Genomic DNA, 14505 nt, shown 5'->3' with positions numbered 1-14505 from the left:
CTCAAAAACCAAGCAATTTTCAACATGGGTGGATGTTTTCTTTCCCTTCTTTTCAAGATTTTGTTAATGCAGCTGGGGGAGGTTGTGGCGTTGGTTCCAAAATTCAAAGTAGTTAAGCGTAGGCGTGCATGCGACAACATGATTATTATTTTATTAATTAACAAAAGAAAAATATTTGCCAGGGTTCGTGAGTCACGAAGAGTGATGGGTGGTCCTTTGTACTTCTACACCTGCTAAGATTACAAGAATGGAAAAAATAAAGAAGAAACACATAACAGGAGTCAGAGATTTGCCCCAGCAGAAGACTGGGGTTGTATCCAAGACGTGCCTTGCATGCAAGGTTGTTGGGAACTTAGGGAATGGCACCTACCTTCCTTTTATAATTGTTTTTTTCCATTGATATAAAACTGGACGGTCGATAGGTTCATCCAGTGAACCAGTGAATCAATTAATCTAATGATTAATTGATCTAGTTAATTATAATTTTTAAATTAAAATTTTAAAAAAATATAAATGATTTTAACATTTAAAGTTTAAATTTATATAAAACCAATAAATGAGATGTTTTTTAGTTATATTTTGATTTCATATATTATTTATAAAAGTTGAAAATAAAATATATCTAACAATTTAAAATTTGAATATTTTTATTATTTTCATATAAAATTTAAAAATATTATTAAAATAATATAAAATATAACCTAATAAATACCGGAAGCTTATTCTTAAAACAAAATGAATTCATTAAATTTATTTATTTAAATTAATTGTGTAATGTTTATTAATATATATTTAATTAATTTTTTTTTAATGATTCACTGATTCATTCAGTAACCCATCAATTCTATCCTTAAGTCAAATGAAGTTCCAAGTCGAGTTTAATACTATGATTTTCTCATTAAAAAAATTCCCTATTTTTTAATCTTTCATTTTTAATATTTAATCAATCATACACCTTTAATTATAACTTTTTTTTCTGCAATTTCAACAGATTTTGGATTTAATTTTCTAAATAAAAAATTTAATCTTAAAGATTATCTTAAAAGTATATTAAACCTTATGTTCGTCTCACTAGCTATTATTCCCAAAAAATAAAAATTAAACTCATATTTACCGTGATTCATTAATCAATTATGGTTTTATTCATAAAATTATTTCAAATTTTTATTTTAATGTGGATACAATAAATTGATATTTTTTATCGAAAATATTTAACTAGCTTATTTATTTAATTTTTTGTTTTAATTTAATTTATATATTTTATTGTGAAAATAAATTTTAATTATTATTATTATTATTATTATTAAAGTAAGATTTAGTGAATGTTGAACAAAGTTTTTCAGACAACTATTAGGATATCGAAAAGCTTCTGTTTAGAACAACTCCAAATTAGTACTTTTATTACCTTAACTATGACCTTTTTTTTCCCTTTAATCTTATATTTATTTATTTTTTTATAATTTTTTATTTCCTCTCCTATCACTTTCGCTGACAAAATTGCAAAGCCTTGAGTACATAAATCCCTTGGCATCTTCTCAATTCATTGTGGAGAGCTGGTGCAAGATGGAGATTTTTCATTTAAATTCACTTTTATTAGTTCTTGTGGGTTTTAATTTCGTTAATAGTGACTAATTTTAATTTTGAGAGTTATTTTATTATCATTTATTAGTTTTAATTTATATTATGAAAATACTTAAATTTTAATTTAAGTCATTTAAAGATTTTTTTAATCAGATTATATTAATTACGTCACAAAAAAATTGATCTAAACATGCTTTAGATATAAAAAAATATATTTTTCTCCCTGTCATTTGTTCTCCTCTTATTTTTGATGAATGAAATTATTTCTCTCAAATTTTTCTATCACCATGTACTGACTCTCCCATATTTATAACTATGTTATATTATGTATCTTATGGATTCATAAATAAATCTTATGGGGAGATCTTTACGATATCCCGTCAAGGGAGATCTCTAAGTTATTTCGGGTGCATGATACATTTCATGTTTTAAGCAAAAGTCCTGAGAAGTCTCTGTAAGAGCCGAGCACTTTGGATTTGATGAGTTACTGGTGACAAATTCATCTTACGTGAAATATTTGTAATGTGCAAAACCCATTCGAATGATGCATTGCATGTGTATGAAATGAATAATATAAATAATGTTGATTAGTTTACTCACTGAACTTGTGTAAGCTTACCTCTTTCCCCTAATACTCAGATGCAGGTTTTTAAGATTAGAAGAATTCTATGGAGAGAGAGCATCAGGGATAACTTTAGAGCTTTTTTTTATATATAATGTATGGATAGATGGACATGTAATATGTGAATGGATAGTATTGTACTGGTGATAATAGAAAATTGAAGTATATAATCTTTTTAGTATGAGCAATGATGTCTATATTTATGTCAACTCCTTTGGGAGTATATACGTTAAACCATTACGCTTTAGTGCTTATGTATGTTAAGGTTCAATTTATGAATCACTTTTATGTTATGAATGTCTAAGTATGTGTGAAAAGACTAAAGTGCAATGGTTTGGATAATACTTAGATGGCGAAATATAGAAATATGTGTATATTTTACAAATTTTAAGCTTACTACGAATTCCGGCAGTCTTAAGCTGACCTGATCCCTAACACTGATAATAGCCCATTGGTTGGATCGTTTCACATTTCATGCATTTTCTAAGTTGTAGAGACTATTCTCTTTTAAGTAACAAAAAGAGAAATATTTTTTATTATGTCTAATATCTAGATAAGATCAGCTTATGGCCAAAGTATTCAATTCTTACTAGCCAAAAGGACTTTGAATGGTTTTAAATTAAAATTTGAGAATTTTTACCTTATAAATTAAAGTTGAAGATGATGAAATAACCTCAAAGTCATAGAATGTGAGTGAAATTAATCCTTTTTTTTAGTGTTAAATTTTGTTATGATGCTATTGAGAGCCTAGTAAAAGTGAAACCAAGAGATTGAGCCAATGAGGTCAAAAAGAATCTAAGAAATGTATGGATATTTTTGTAATTTAAAATATTTTTCTCTCACTTTTCTATCAATTTGAAAAAAAAAATAAAGTGAAATATAACATTTATTTGATTTTTAAAATTTTCTTTCTTTTTTACTTTCTTCTTAATCAAATATAAATAGAGTGAGAAATAAAATTAATTTTCTTTTAATTTTTTTTTATTTTCTTTCCATTAACACACAATATAAAGTGTTTGGTCATCTTTCAATCATGTTAGGAATTAAAAATAATAATAATAATTAAGCGGTTCAAATTTACCCTGCTCTTATGTGCGCGGACGTACACATATATATATAATAAGATTTTTATCTATAATTAATTATTCTCTAACAATTAAATTAAAGGGTCCTTATTTTATAAAAAATAAACTTGCTATTAAAACTTTCATTCATCTCCTACTTTTATAAAAAATTTTAATAATAAAATAAAAATTACAATTTCATATAAGCATGATGCCTAAAGCATCCATTATTGAGTTATAATCTGAAAAATCAAATTAAATCAATTAAATTCTTTTATTTTGATAAAGAGTAATTTAATTATTGATTTACTTCAGTTATTAATACTTATAATTTTTGTAATTATTAGTTCAATTACATTTGAAATATTAACCAAATTGAACAAAACAATCAAAATTTTTAATTAACAAATATTAATTATAATTTTTATTATTAATAAATAATTATGATTATATTTTTATTTATAACATTTTTATTTTTTACAATAATTGAGAAATTAATGTGAAATAATATATAAACTATATTTTTTTGTTAATTCATTTAAACTGAATAATAAAAAAAATGTTGGTTTAATTATATTGATTTATTTATTAAATTTTAATTCAATTTGTTTAATATTTTAATAAAATTAAAGTAATTTGAACCTTAAAAAAAATTGGACCAAATATTCTTCATTGTCTATAAACTGGTGGCATTGGAAAAACTCACCTTAAAATTCATGATTACTTGAAAACCAACTTGTCTATCAAGCTAAGGCAAAGATTTCTCAAGAACCTAATAACTCTTTTTGAAAGATGTGAAATTCCACCCAGAAGATAAAAACGAATCTCCACCAAAGTGTGAAAAAGCTAAACAAATCCATGAAAAAATTTATGGATATTAAAGAATTCCTTTATTAATTAGAAGAAAAAACAAGAATAAAAGAGGGAAAGGTTGCTGCTAGTCTAGTAAGGCCAACAGCCGCCTTTTGAAAACAAGGGAGCAAGAAGTTTATCATCATGCTAAAAACTTAAATTATTAATAAAAGCGAAACTTTAATTTTTGATGGCATAACAATTCAAATATCATGGGTTGAAAGAATCTGAGCAGGATGCTGGTCCATTAAGCTATCTTAATTCATTGTCAACAATCCATCCGTTACCTGCCAGGAATTTGAATTCATAATTTCAGTTCTGATACCAATTACAGTATCTAATATTTACTATTATACTAAAAGTTTAATATGAGATACGAATGGTCATATAAAAACATAAACTTTGTTTTGTTATTTTTTGTAATTATATGTTATTTTTCTTATCAAGAAGCAATTATATGCTATTGAATCACAATCAAAACATTTTAATTTAAATAAGTCTTGAATGTATTTAAATTGAAAATTTTAAGCATTCAAAATGATATAATTAAGAACAAAGATTAAATTTACAAAAAAAAAAAAAAAAAATCTATTCCATTTTTTTTTTCTAAATTCTGCAGGTTGAACCTGTCCCAATTCAGGCGTTAACCAATAAGAGCATTATTCATGAATATGGATGGTGAGCTGAAATCAAACATTGTCATGAATAAATGGGTATTGCCTGAAAAGACAATTTAGCAAAAAGAAATAGCTTAAGGGACACTTGATATCTTAGCATTTAGCTTCAACATTTTCATGTATTCTTTATTCTTTGTCCATATTTAACTATCAAGCTTCAAGAACCAAAATCAATTTGTGTGTATGCCACAATTTCCACCCTTTCATTTGATGGGATTATTGATTGTTGTATTGTCAAACACATGATGATTGGTTTTGTTTTCATTTATTTAAAATATAAGCAGTAACCCATATACCTAATGTAAAACAAAAATAAAAAAAAAAAAAATTAGACTATTCTTTAATTGGCAAAGTCAGTCTTAAGCTATAAATAATTATCAATAGTTTAATTATTAAAATTTAATTTAATTGTGAAATAGGTAGAATAAATATAAAATGAAGTAAAATAAAACCATAGAGGACACCCCTTTATATTTTCATATATATCTCTATACAATTTTGTATTTTTCTCCACATTTGGAGTCTTTTCCTCCCTCTCACTTGATGGGATTTGAGTGGGTTTAGTTGGCACTCTTCTTCCCTTCCGTGGAAGGATAGGATAGGAGGCTGGTGAAGCTTTGGTTGGACTTAGTAACCTCCAACTTATCTTCAATATCATTAGATGTTAGTCAATATCAAAGAAACTGAGTTCAACATGCACTAGCATTAGTGGAAGCACTATGAAAATTATAATTTTATCCATAACACTTCTTTTTTTAATTAAAAAAAAAAAAAGAGGAGTAATATGTGTTGGTCACTACTCATTCGGCTCTAAGTCACCCATAAGTACTATCATCCTTAATTTAAGTAAATTAATACACATCCACTGTCACGACACAATTTATGGGCCGGACCGGCATTAGGATCTGGGCCGGCATAAAGCCTCCGAGGCCCGTAGTAAGCCTTACTGTTCTCAAATCCATAACCAGGCCTACAATTTAGACCCAATATGCATATAAAATAATTTAAATCAAACTGTTATAATTTCATTTCGGGCCAACTTAATCCAGTAATTATCAGAAACTGAAATTAGGGGAGCCCAGCTCAACCCTGTTACATCATTTACAAACTATTTAAAACTCATAAAAATTTTTCATTTATTAATACAAAAACTTAAATTCACGCAGTCCCTGACAAGATTAATACTAGTACTAGTACATGCGGAGTTCTAAATTACAAATTTGGAGAATAATAATACAATTAAGTAATCTTTTCATAACCTGAGAGGAAAGGGATAGGTTATTCTGAAAAATGTCTCCTCTTGTAGCCTGGAAAAATATGGTGAACAGGACTGAGCGTTCGACTCAGAGAGTAAAATATCAATTTTAACCATAATCTCTATAACTATCTAAAACTAATACACCCTGTAGAGTGAAATGCAACACCAGCAATAATTTCACATCATAACATCAAAAAGATAATTTGGAGCACTCACACACCCAGTAATATCAATCATAATATATGGGAGCTGATCCCCTATACAGCTCTCTTAAATCTAACATGTGCCAGCGAAGAACTTAAACCGGACTTTCGCTTAATAAACCAAATCGGGGTCCCAGCGAAGAACTCAAGCCGTGACTACCTCCGAAGGACCGAGTCCTAGCGAAGATCTCAAGCCGTGTCTACCCGTCCTGTCCATAGCCAACACCACATCACACGCACGCCAATGCACGTACACTGCTCCAAATTACCACAACAACATACATGATACTTTAACAGTTGTGAATGCAACATAAAACATGCCTAGAGTTTAACTACATAGATATATACATATAAGTGATGCATGGGCATGCTTGAACATATAATAATAGTGAAATTATAATTAAACTTAATATTTTACTCACAGTACACCGATGACTATTGTGGCTGATGGATGCAGAAAAATAGCTAACCTCGATCACCTAATAATTAAATTATAAATTTATTAGTACTAATTTAAGATAAAACTCTAAAGAAGCAATAGACAGCCTAATTCATGCCGAAAATCGGACAGAGTTTTCCCTATACCTGGAACCTACTCAATCTGCAAAAAGGCTCAAATAACACTTCTAAATTCAACTCATATCTCATTATCATTATATGGCCCCTCCTGGGCCCTTCAACCCAAGCAATACTCAAAACCAATCATATAAAATTTAAATATCTTAATTTCAAATAATCTTATATGCCCATATGTTAAAAATCTAACTAAAATCCATCTATATTTTTTAAAAATACTCTACAATCACTCAAAAATTCAACAAACACCATAGAATATCTCCAAATAATTTTACTTTCATTATATATTTTTCTTAGAATTTTTTCTCCAATTTTTCCTGTTTAAGAAACACTGTATTTATGCTCCACAGACAGAAAAATAATGAAAATAATCTTACCCGAAGTTTATCTGTGTCTCAAAAATTCCAAAAATTTATGAAGAAGTATATGAAAGTTGAATCATCTCCAAAGCCCACCGGAGCCACCGCCGGAACCACCGCGCACGGTGACCGGCCGCCGACCGCCGATGATATTTGCCGGATCTGATCATACCATCATATTCCTCCCCTCTTCCTCAGTCCATATGTGGTCTCGGATCATCGATCCAACGGTCGGATCGTCCTAGATCTGACGAAAAAGCTTGAAAAACCCGAAACTTCTCTCTTCCATATCTCACTCATCCGACCTCCATTTGCTGCAAAATTGGTATCAAAAGAAAGCTCTCGGAACAAGCTTTTCAACGCCACCTGAATCGCCTCGATCGGACGTCGGATGAAGTCAGAATCGCGCCGGAAAGCTGCTGCCCACTGTGCGTGCGTTTTCTCTCTCTTCTCCCTCTCTTGACGCCGTTTCTGGTGGTTCTGGCCGTCGCTGGAGGGTCGCCAGCCTAGTGGGGAGCCGCTTGGAAGGTCGCTAGCCTGTCACCGGAGAAGGAAAGAAGAAGAAGAGAGGGTAAGAGAGGAGAGAAGAGAAATTTTTTTGGGGGGGGTCCTCCTCCCGATTTTTTTTAATTTTTTTTTTTTATAAAAAGATGACAGTGACAATGGAAATCCACTGTCACACGCCAAAGTCCCATCTTTTTTTTTTTTTTGTCTGGTTGTTACATCCACCATTAGAAGACAAACTCCTTTTTATAAGATTACAACAATTACTCCTCAGTCATAACCCATAAAACATAAAAACTCGTGCTACACCATTTAGGGAAGAGCAATTTTCTGTTTAAACCGAAAAATCGAATCGAACTGAGTCAATTCGGTCCAATTGGTTCGGTTATAAATTCAATCGGTTCGGTTCGATTTATAATTTTTAATAATTTCGGTTAATCAGTTTGGTTTGGTTATTTTCATAAAAAAATAAAAAAAAAATGAATCGAACCGAAATTATTAATATATATATATATATCAAGAAAATCAAAGAAAACCGAACCGAATCCCAAGATTTAGGTTTGATCGATTTAAAATCGAACCGAACCCAGTTAAAAATCAAATGCTCAATTTATAAATTTCAGTTTAATCGATTTAAAACCGAACCGAACCGATATTTATCGTTTAATTCGGTTCGATTTTCTCTTATTAATTGATTTGATTCGATTTTTAAAATTTTTAATTTTTGATTTTAAGTTTTATCGGTTCGGTTTGATTTGAAATCGAACCGACCGTTTACACACCCCTAACACCATTTGTTACAGGTTTAGGAAGACTGGAGAGAATCTCTCTTAATAGAATTTGTGAAAGAATAAATTTATGGATTTGATATCACATGTAAATCAAGATTTAAAGCAATGTAACTATAAAATCATTCCCAATCAAGGACGGAGTCAAGGCTTTGCTAGTAAGGGCAATTGGCCCACTAGAATTTCTGAAGTCTTTTTAATTTTTATTAAGATTTTCTTTTATATAGATATATATTTCGCTTCTTGGTGCCTCTATTGAAAATTTTTCAATGTTTTCATTGAAATTTTTCTCCTTACTCTGATGTATGGGATTACTAAAAATTTAATCTAAAATATATCAAAAATATTATAATTATTTAGTTATTTATTAAATAAATAACTTAAAAATCTTCTAATGAGATTATTACATTGATACAAATGCTTAATTATAGTGTAGGAGTTGAAATTTAAAAAAAAAGTTCATATTTAAAATGATAAATTATTTATTTATTTTTATTGATTATAATTACTAATATTTATATTTAATATATAATTAAAGAATATATATATATATATATATATATATATATAACTATTTTTTGTCAAATTTTCACAAGGCCATAATGAATGATATAATTGAATATTGTACATTTCATTTCAAGATAAAATATAATAAATCAAAATTTTAATATAATTATATTTTATTAAAATATATATATATATATATTTATTTATTTAGAGTAAAAAAAAATTTTTTCTGTAAAATATTTAATAAATTAAAAAAAAATTTACGCCTACTGACTAAAAATTATAACTCTGCCATTGTTCCACTTATACGATGGCTATTACTTTTTATCTTTTTTTCAATACAAGAATTTTAACACTTAAATATTCCTAAAATGATTATAATAACATAACATATAAGAAATTAGACTCATAAATACCAAGTAAAATGACCAGTGGAAAAGCAATTGAACTAAAAAAAAAAAAAAAAAAAAATTAATTGTGAACCTAGAACCATTACAAACCTCCTCATTACATTTTGAAAGCTATAGTTGAAAAAGTATTAGAAGATGATCAACAAGATTTTCCATAAATGTCTCCAACGTTACACATTTTTTCAATTTTGTTAACCTTATATATGTTGTATCCTGATTATTTACTCTAATAACAATGACTGTTATATAATTTTGCAAGGAATTGTGCCAAGGAATATGTGAATTTACAAACCTCAGAGGTTGACCATATCCTACACAGGTCAATAAGCCTATTATATTTCTTCTTCTGTCTTTAACCAAAAGAATTCATTAATATGCATAGTAAAACCATAGATCCCATGTGTTTATATCTTAAGTCCACCATCGACTTAATCTAGATAAGAATTTCCTAAATTTTGAATTAGGATACACCAATTATCGATACAAAAATTTTAAAAAGTTTTCACAATTAGGGTAAAAATAGATGCTATTGTCAGCCATTTTGACAAGTGAGACATATTTCCATTTAATAGATAATAAACGAGGTCTCTAATTGCTAAAGCAATCAGCCAAACCATCAAAGCCGCAATCAATTTACAACTACACATTAATTTTGTTCACGCAATATTCCTCTCTCTATTTGCTGTGAGTGTTAAAATTATATTATACCAGAGTTGTTACATCGACTAAAAGTGCTTCAAAATGTTGGCAGAAGAACAACAACAGTGTACAACATTGTCACCTAGCCACAGTTCCTTGTATTCCTTTTAGTAGATTTCCAGGTTGATGGGTAGTGCATCCAGGCCCAGCTTTTCTTGGACGGCCGGATCCTTTCTTTGTCCAAGTTATGAACTCCGCTGATGGAAGAGAATGTACATTACTTGGTTTTTTAGCTGCATTTGTAGTCTTTGCAATTGTGTTGCCAGACTTGGACACCGTTCCTAACTGTTTGTGATTACCTGGCCGAGGACTGTGGGGTTTCACAGGAGGATCAAGTATTGGTGGTGTGGTAGAGAGGAGTGTAATAGTAGTCTTGCTGATATAATCCTTCAAATGCTGTCGCAAATTTTTTGTGACAATGTGTCTGAGAAGTAATGCAGACTTGTATTCGCGTGTAGTCTTGGAATAAAAGACAAGGGCATTGTTAGCAATTAGCAGCAGATCTCTGAAGACTTCTTTAACCGATACAATGGAGTGATCTACAATTCTTGACCTTAATGTATCAAAATCCATATGCTGCAAAATCATTTTCTTGTATCTTCTCCTCTTCTGTTACAAGAATTAAAAAACTGCACAAGTCAGCTGATTCATACAAAGGATTCTCTTGTAGCAATAAATATATCATGCCAGGGCACAATACAACAGTGGCAAGCAGCCAACTTCAGAAGGTAGACTAGCATCTATACCTGGCTATCAAGCCGTCGACGAAAGACAGTGGCACATTTATTCTCTGCAATAGAATCAAATATTTCCATGAGATTAGTGAGTCCATCCTTGCTTGAACCTTTGCTTTTATCATCAATACAAATGTATCTGCCAATTTGACCAGAGCAGCTGGTTGAATTCTCTTTACATCGCGTAGCTGATAAAACATCAGTTGACCCCCAATAAGCACTCTCTCCAACACTCCCTTCCTTGAAATCCTTACTACAATCTTTCCTCTTTCTCTTCCCTCTCCTTCTCCTTATACCCCATCCCTGTCCAATAAAAATGGCATCTGCAAGATTCCCTATGTTTGAAACTCTCTCTTGTTTAGGAGACGATGGAACTTCTGGCTTTGTTTCAGCATCTTCAACTGATGCAGAAGCTGGCATTTGACATTCAGGGGACCAATTTGTCCTGTTTTCCTGAGTGAAACTCCCTGCCGATAGTCCACCTTTTGATGTCTCTTTACTGGAAGATTCAACTCCATCAAATTTCTGAAATGGTACAAGTGATTCAGTCTGGCTGGAGTCATAACCAACATTGCTGTCATTTATCCTCTCAGACTTGAGAATTTCAAGCTTTGACTCCAGTGACCTGAAATAGACAAGTGTGTAAATGGTTAGAACAATGCACAATTCAGAGCTGCAGACTGCAAGATTCCCTTCCAAACATAGAACAAATTTCCAGAATAGCAAAAGGAAGTTAAAGAAATCCATTAGATCTATCCAGATGATAGTATCATTTGTCCACTGATGGCACTTGAGAGTTGTGAATAGATATTACTACCATCTTTTAAGAACCTCAGCAGAAAGGTTTGGGAGCACCACAGTTTTCACTTTAGGACACTAACTGAATGTCTTTTGATCTTAACATAGCATTGTGAGTTCATAAAAAGTCTAGAAATCGAACAAGGACAGCTTACTGACCCAATTGAGCCTTCAGATACTTCCAAAGCTCGCCTTAACTCAGCCATTCGCTGCTTTCGCAGCTCTTCAAACAGAGTTCTGAGGAATATATAAAATTAAGTAATTGATAAGCCACTTGATTTAGGAATTTAATCATTGAAATATATGCAAAGATATACATTAATTTTGCTTAAAGTTAAACCATTTAAAACAAAAGGTAAAACAAGGATATTGAAACTTAAGAACCCTAATCAAGCTGCAAGTTCACCATTTAAATACAACAGAATTTGGATGAAAACTATAATTTGTATTACCAAAATATATATATATATATATATATATATATATATATATATATATATATATACTTACGTGGATCCAGAATAAAGCTGTTGCAAGTCCTCATACTTGGCTTTACATACCTGAAATTGGGATACTGTTTCATTATACTTGGATTGCCAAACATACATGCATACATACACATAGCATTATATAACAGCAAATTCAAGCAGCATTAGATTTTACACGCTAGTAAAAGAAGAGTATCCGGTAATAGACCTGATTTAAACAAAGGCTAAATCAGCAATGAATGTATCTATGAAGTTTGAACTTCAGTGTGAGCCTAATCAACCGAAATCGAAAAGGTACATTATTAATCATTTCCTAAGGCAGGGATGGCAAAAGTTCCTGATCCTATCCGACCTGGCCACACCCGATCAGTTTTCTTCGATCCCATCCCGACATGACATTGTGCGGGACGAGATGGAAGACCTTCTAACCCCCCCCCCCCCCCCCCCCCCTCGAAATCCTAACCCCCTTCACACAATAATATATTATTATTTTTTATTAAAAAATAATTTATTTTTATATATTTAATTATTATTATAATCATTAGTTGAATAACATTTCTAACTTAGCTTGTAAGCCAGGAAGGTGATTGACCTGCGCAAAGTCAAGACATCCTACGTCACTTTCTTGCTAGTTTCCAACCAAAGAGGACTAAGTTTTTTTTTTTAATAATAATTAAATGCCACCAAGAAAATAAGAAAGTGTATTTCCAAATTTGTCCTCAAATAATGAGGGTATATTCGACATTTTATGCCCCATGATGACACAAATCTACAAAACAAAGGTCAAAAAGGACAAAAGAAAAAACCAGCCATCCAATCATCATGCCATGTCCGTACGGAATTTTTTTAATAATAAAAACAGCAATAAAATTCATTTTTTTATTAAAAAATTAATTAAATAAAATAAATAACCTCAGGTGTGAAATTATACGGGCAAACGGTTCGGGCTCGAAGCTCAGCGGCAACCAAATCCCAATCTCGGGTACCATGCCGGACCACGGCTCCACCCAACAATAATTTCTCCCATGTGCCCCACCTCACTGCCACCACCTCCGCGCTCATCATCTCTCACCGTCCACGTGTACGCCTAGCTATGATTCCTCCACCACACCACCTCCTCCTCCACCTACTAATCCTACGCACCCCTGGCTCACTTTAGAGTTTGCAGGAAACGAATGAAGAGGAACGGCGAATGGAACCAAAGGGTAAAAGCAAACAACCAAAAACCGCCTTCTGGGTATTGAACGAAAGAAAAAGGCGGTTTCGAGGGAAAAAAAACAGGTGGGGTTTTCTTTTGGTATTATATAATTTTGGTTTTTGTTGGGTAGGATATAAAAAAAAAAATCACAGAAAATTATAATTGCGTACGACACGGGGTTGACAGATTCTTCTTCGTTTATAGAGAAAAAAAGAAGAGAAGAAACAGATAATACTAGAATGAAGAGAGATGGGTTCTGTTTGGTTACAAAGAAAGATAGGGAATTGGGAATGTTATTAATGGGAAAACATGGGCTTTTCAAGCGAAATTTAAAATTCTTTTGAAGAAACAAAGATATATATATATATATATATATATATATATATACTTGTTCTTCTTCCCTCTGCAAACAGGATTTGGTCTTTATCTTCGATTATGTATCAACTTTATTGTGGAATGACGATTCTGTCCCTGGTTGAAAACAGTGTATTTGAGGGTATGAAAGAGGATAAAAGTGTCATTAGATGAAGAGATGGAATAGGAGAGGGAATCCTTAGCCGCTCTTGGTTTGGTTTTTGGTAATATTGTGGGTGATGACTGGCCTGGTCTTTCTAGGTAACTTTTCTCTCTCTTTTTAGTTGTCTTTCACTTTCTTCAATATAGACATTAATTTCTCTAATCATTTGGGACTTTGGGTTTTACAGTTTAATTCATGTCAAATTATGACCTATAGTATAATTAATTATTATTAAATTAAATATTTATAAATATATATATATAATATATAAATATATATGTATAAATTTAATTTAATAATAAATATATTCATTTTTATATAAATTTAAATTTTTTATAATTACACCTTTTTGTAGCTTTAAATTTCCATGTGATTAGTAGAACGTACAAAAAATTAAATGTTAAATATTATTTTTATAAATTTTAGTATTTAAAAAGATAATTATTAATATATTTTTTAATGTTAATTTTTTTTAGGAAATTTTTAATGTTAATCTAGTATAAATATTAATACCCGAAAAATTAACATAATTTTTTAAAATATCTAAATAATATTTATATATGACAAAAGTTTATAATAATTAATCACGCTTTGTTAATGTCATACTAAGTGTCTCTTTAAGAAAAGAGAAAACTATCTTTCATTAGATAATTAATTACTACTGATCATT

At 30.5% G+C, this 14505-nt stretch overlaps 1 protein-coding gene across 2 annotated transcripts; it reads right to left on the bottom strand.

Moving 5' to 3' along the window:
* Positions 1-9940: 9940 nt before the first annotated feature.
* LOC110649622 (uncharacterized) lies at positions 9941-13696 on the bottom strand. 2 transcript variants are annotated; one of them, XM_058130321.1, is made up of 5 exons: positions 13033-13696; positions 12143-12192; positions 11792-11869; positions 10847-11459; positions 9941-10709 (listed from the first exon to the last, which is right to left on the bottom strand). In XM_058130321.1, the coding sequence occupies exons 1-5, from the start codon at positions 13183-13185 to the stop codon at positions 10179-10181; spliced, it is 1425 nt and encodes a 474-aa protein (XP_057986304.1). In that variant the 5' UTR covers positions 13186-13696; the 3' UTR covers positions 9941-10178. The 2 variants fall into 2 exon arrangements, with proteins under 2 accessions (XP_057986304.1, XP_057986305.1); XM_058130322.1 differs by having other exon boundaries at positions 13052-13188.
* Positions 13697-14505: the final 809 nt, after the last annotated feature.

Source organism: Hevea brasiliensis, chromosome 11 (assembly GCF_030052815.1).
Source record: "Hevea brasiliensis isolate MT/VB/25A 57/8 chromosome 11, ASM3005281v1, whole genome shotgun sequence".
Lineage (NCBI taxonomy): Eukaryota > Viridiplantae > Streptophyta > Magnoliopsida > Malpighiales > Euphorbiaceae > Hevea > Hevea brasiliensis.
Note: the sequence above shows the minus strand (reverse complement) of the source record. Positions and strands in the feature narration are given on the sequence as shown.

Excerpts from the sequence above, each read along its gene's own strand:
- LOC110649622 (XM_058130321.1), bottom strand. The coding sequence starts at position 13,185 with ATGATGAGCGCGGAGGTGGTGGCAGTGAGGTGGGGCACATGGGAGAAA. Across the intron at positions 11,460-11,791 it reads GTATCTGAAGGCTCAATTGG|GTCACTGGAGTCAAAGCTTG; the intron begins GTCAGTAAGCTG and ends TGTCTATTTCAG. Across the intron at positions 10,710-10,846 it reads GTCGACGGCTTGATAGCCAG|AAGAGGAGAAGATACAAGAA; the intron begins GTATAGATGCTA and ends TTCTTGTAACAG.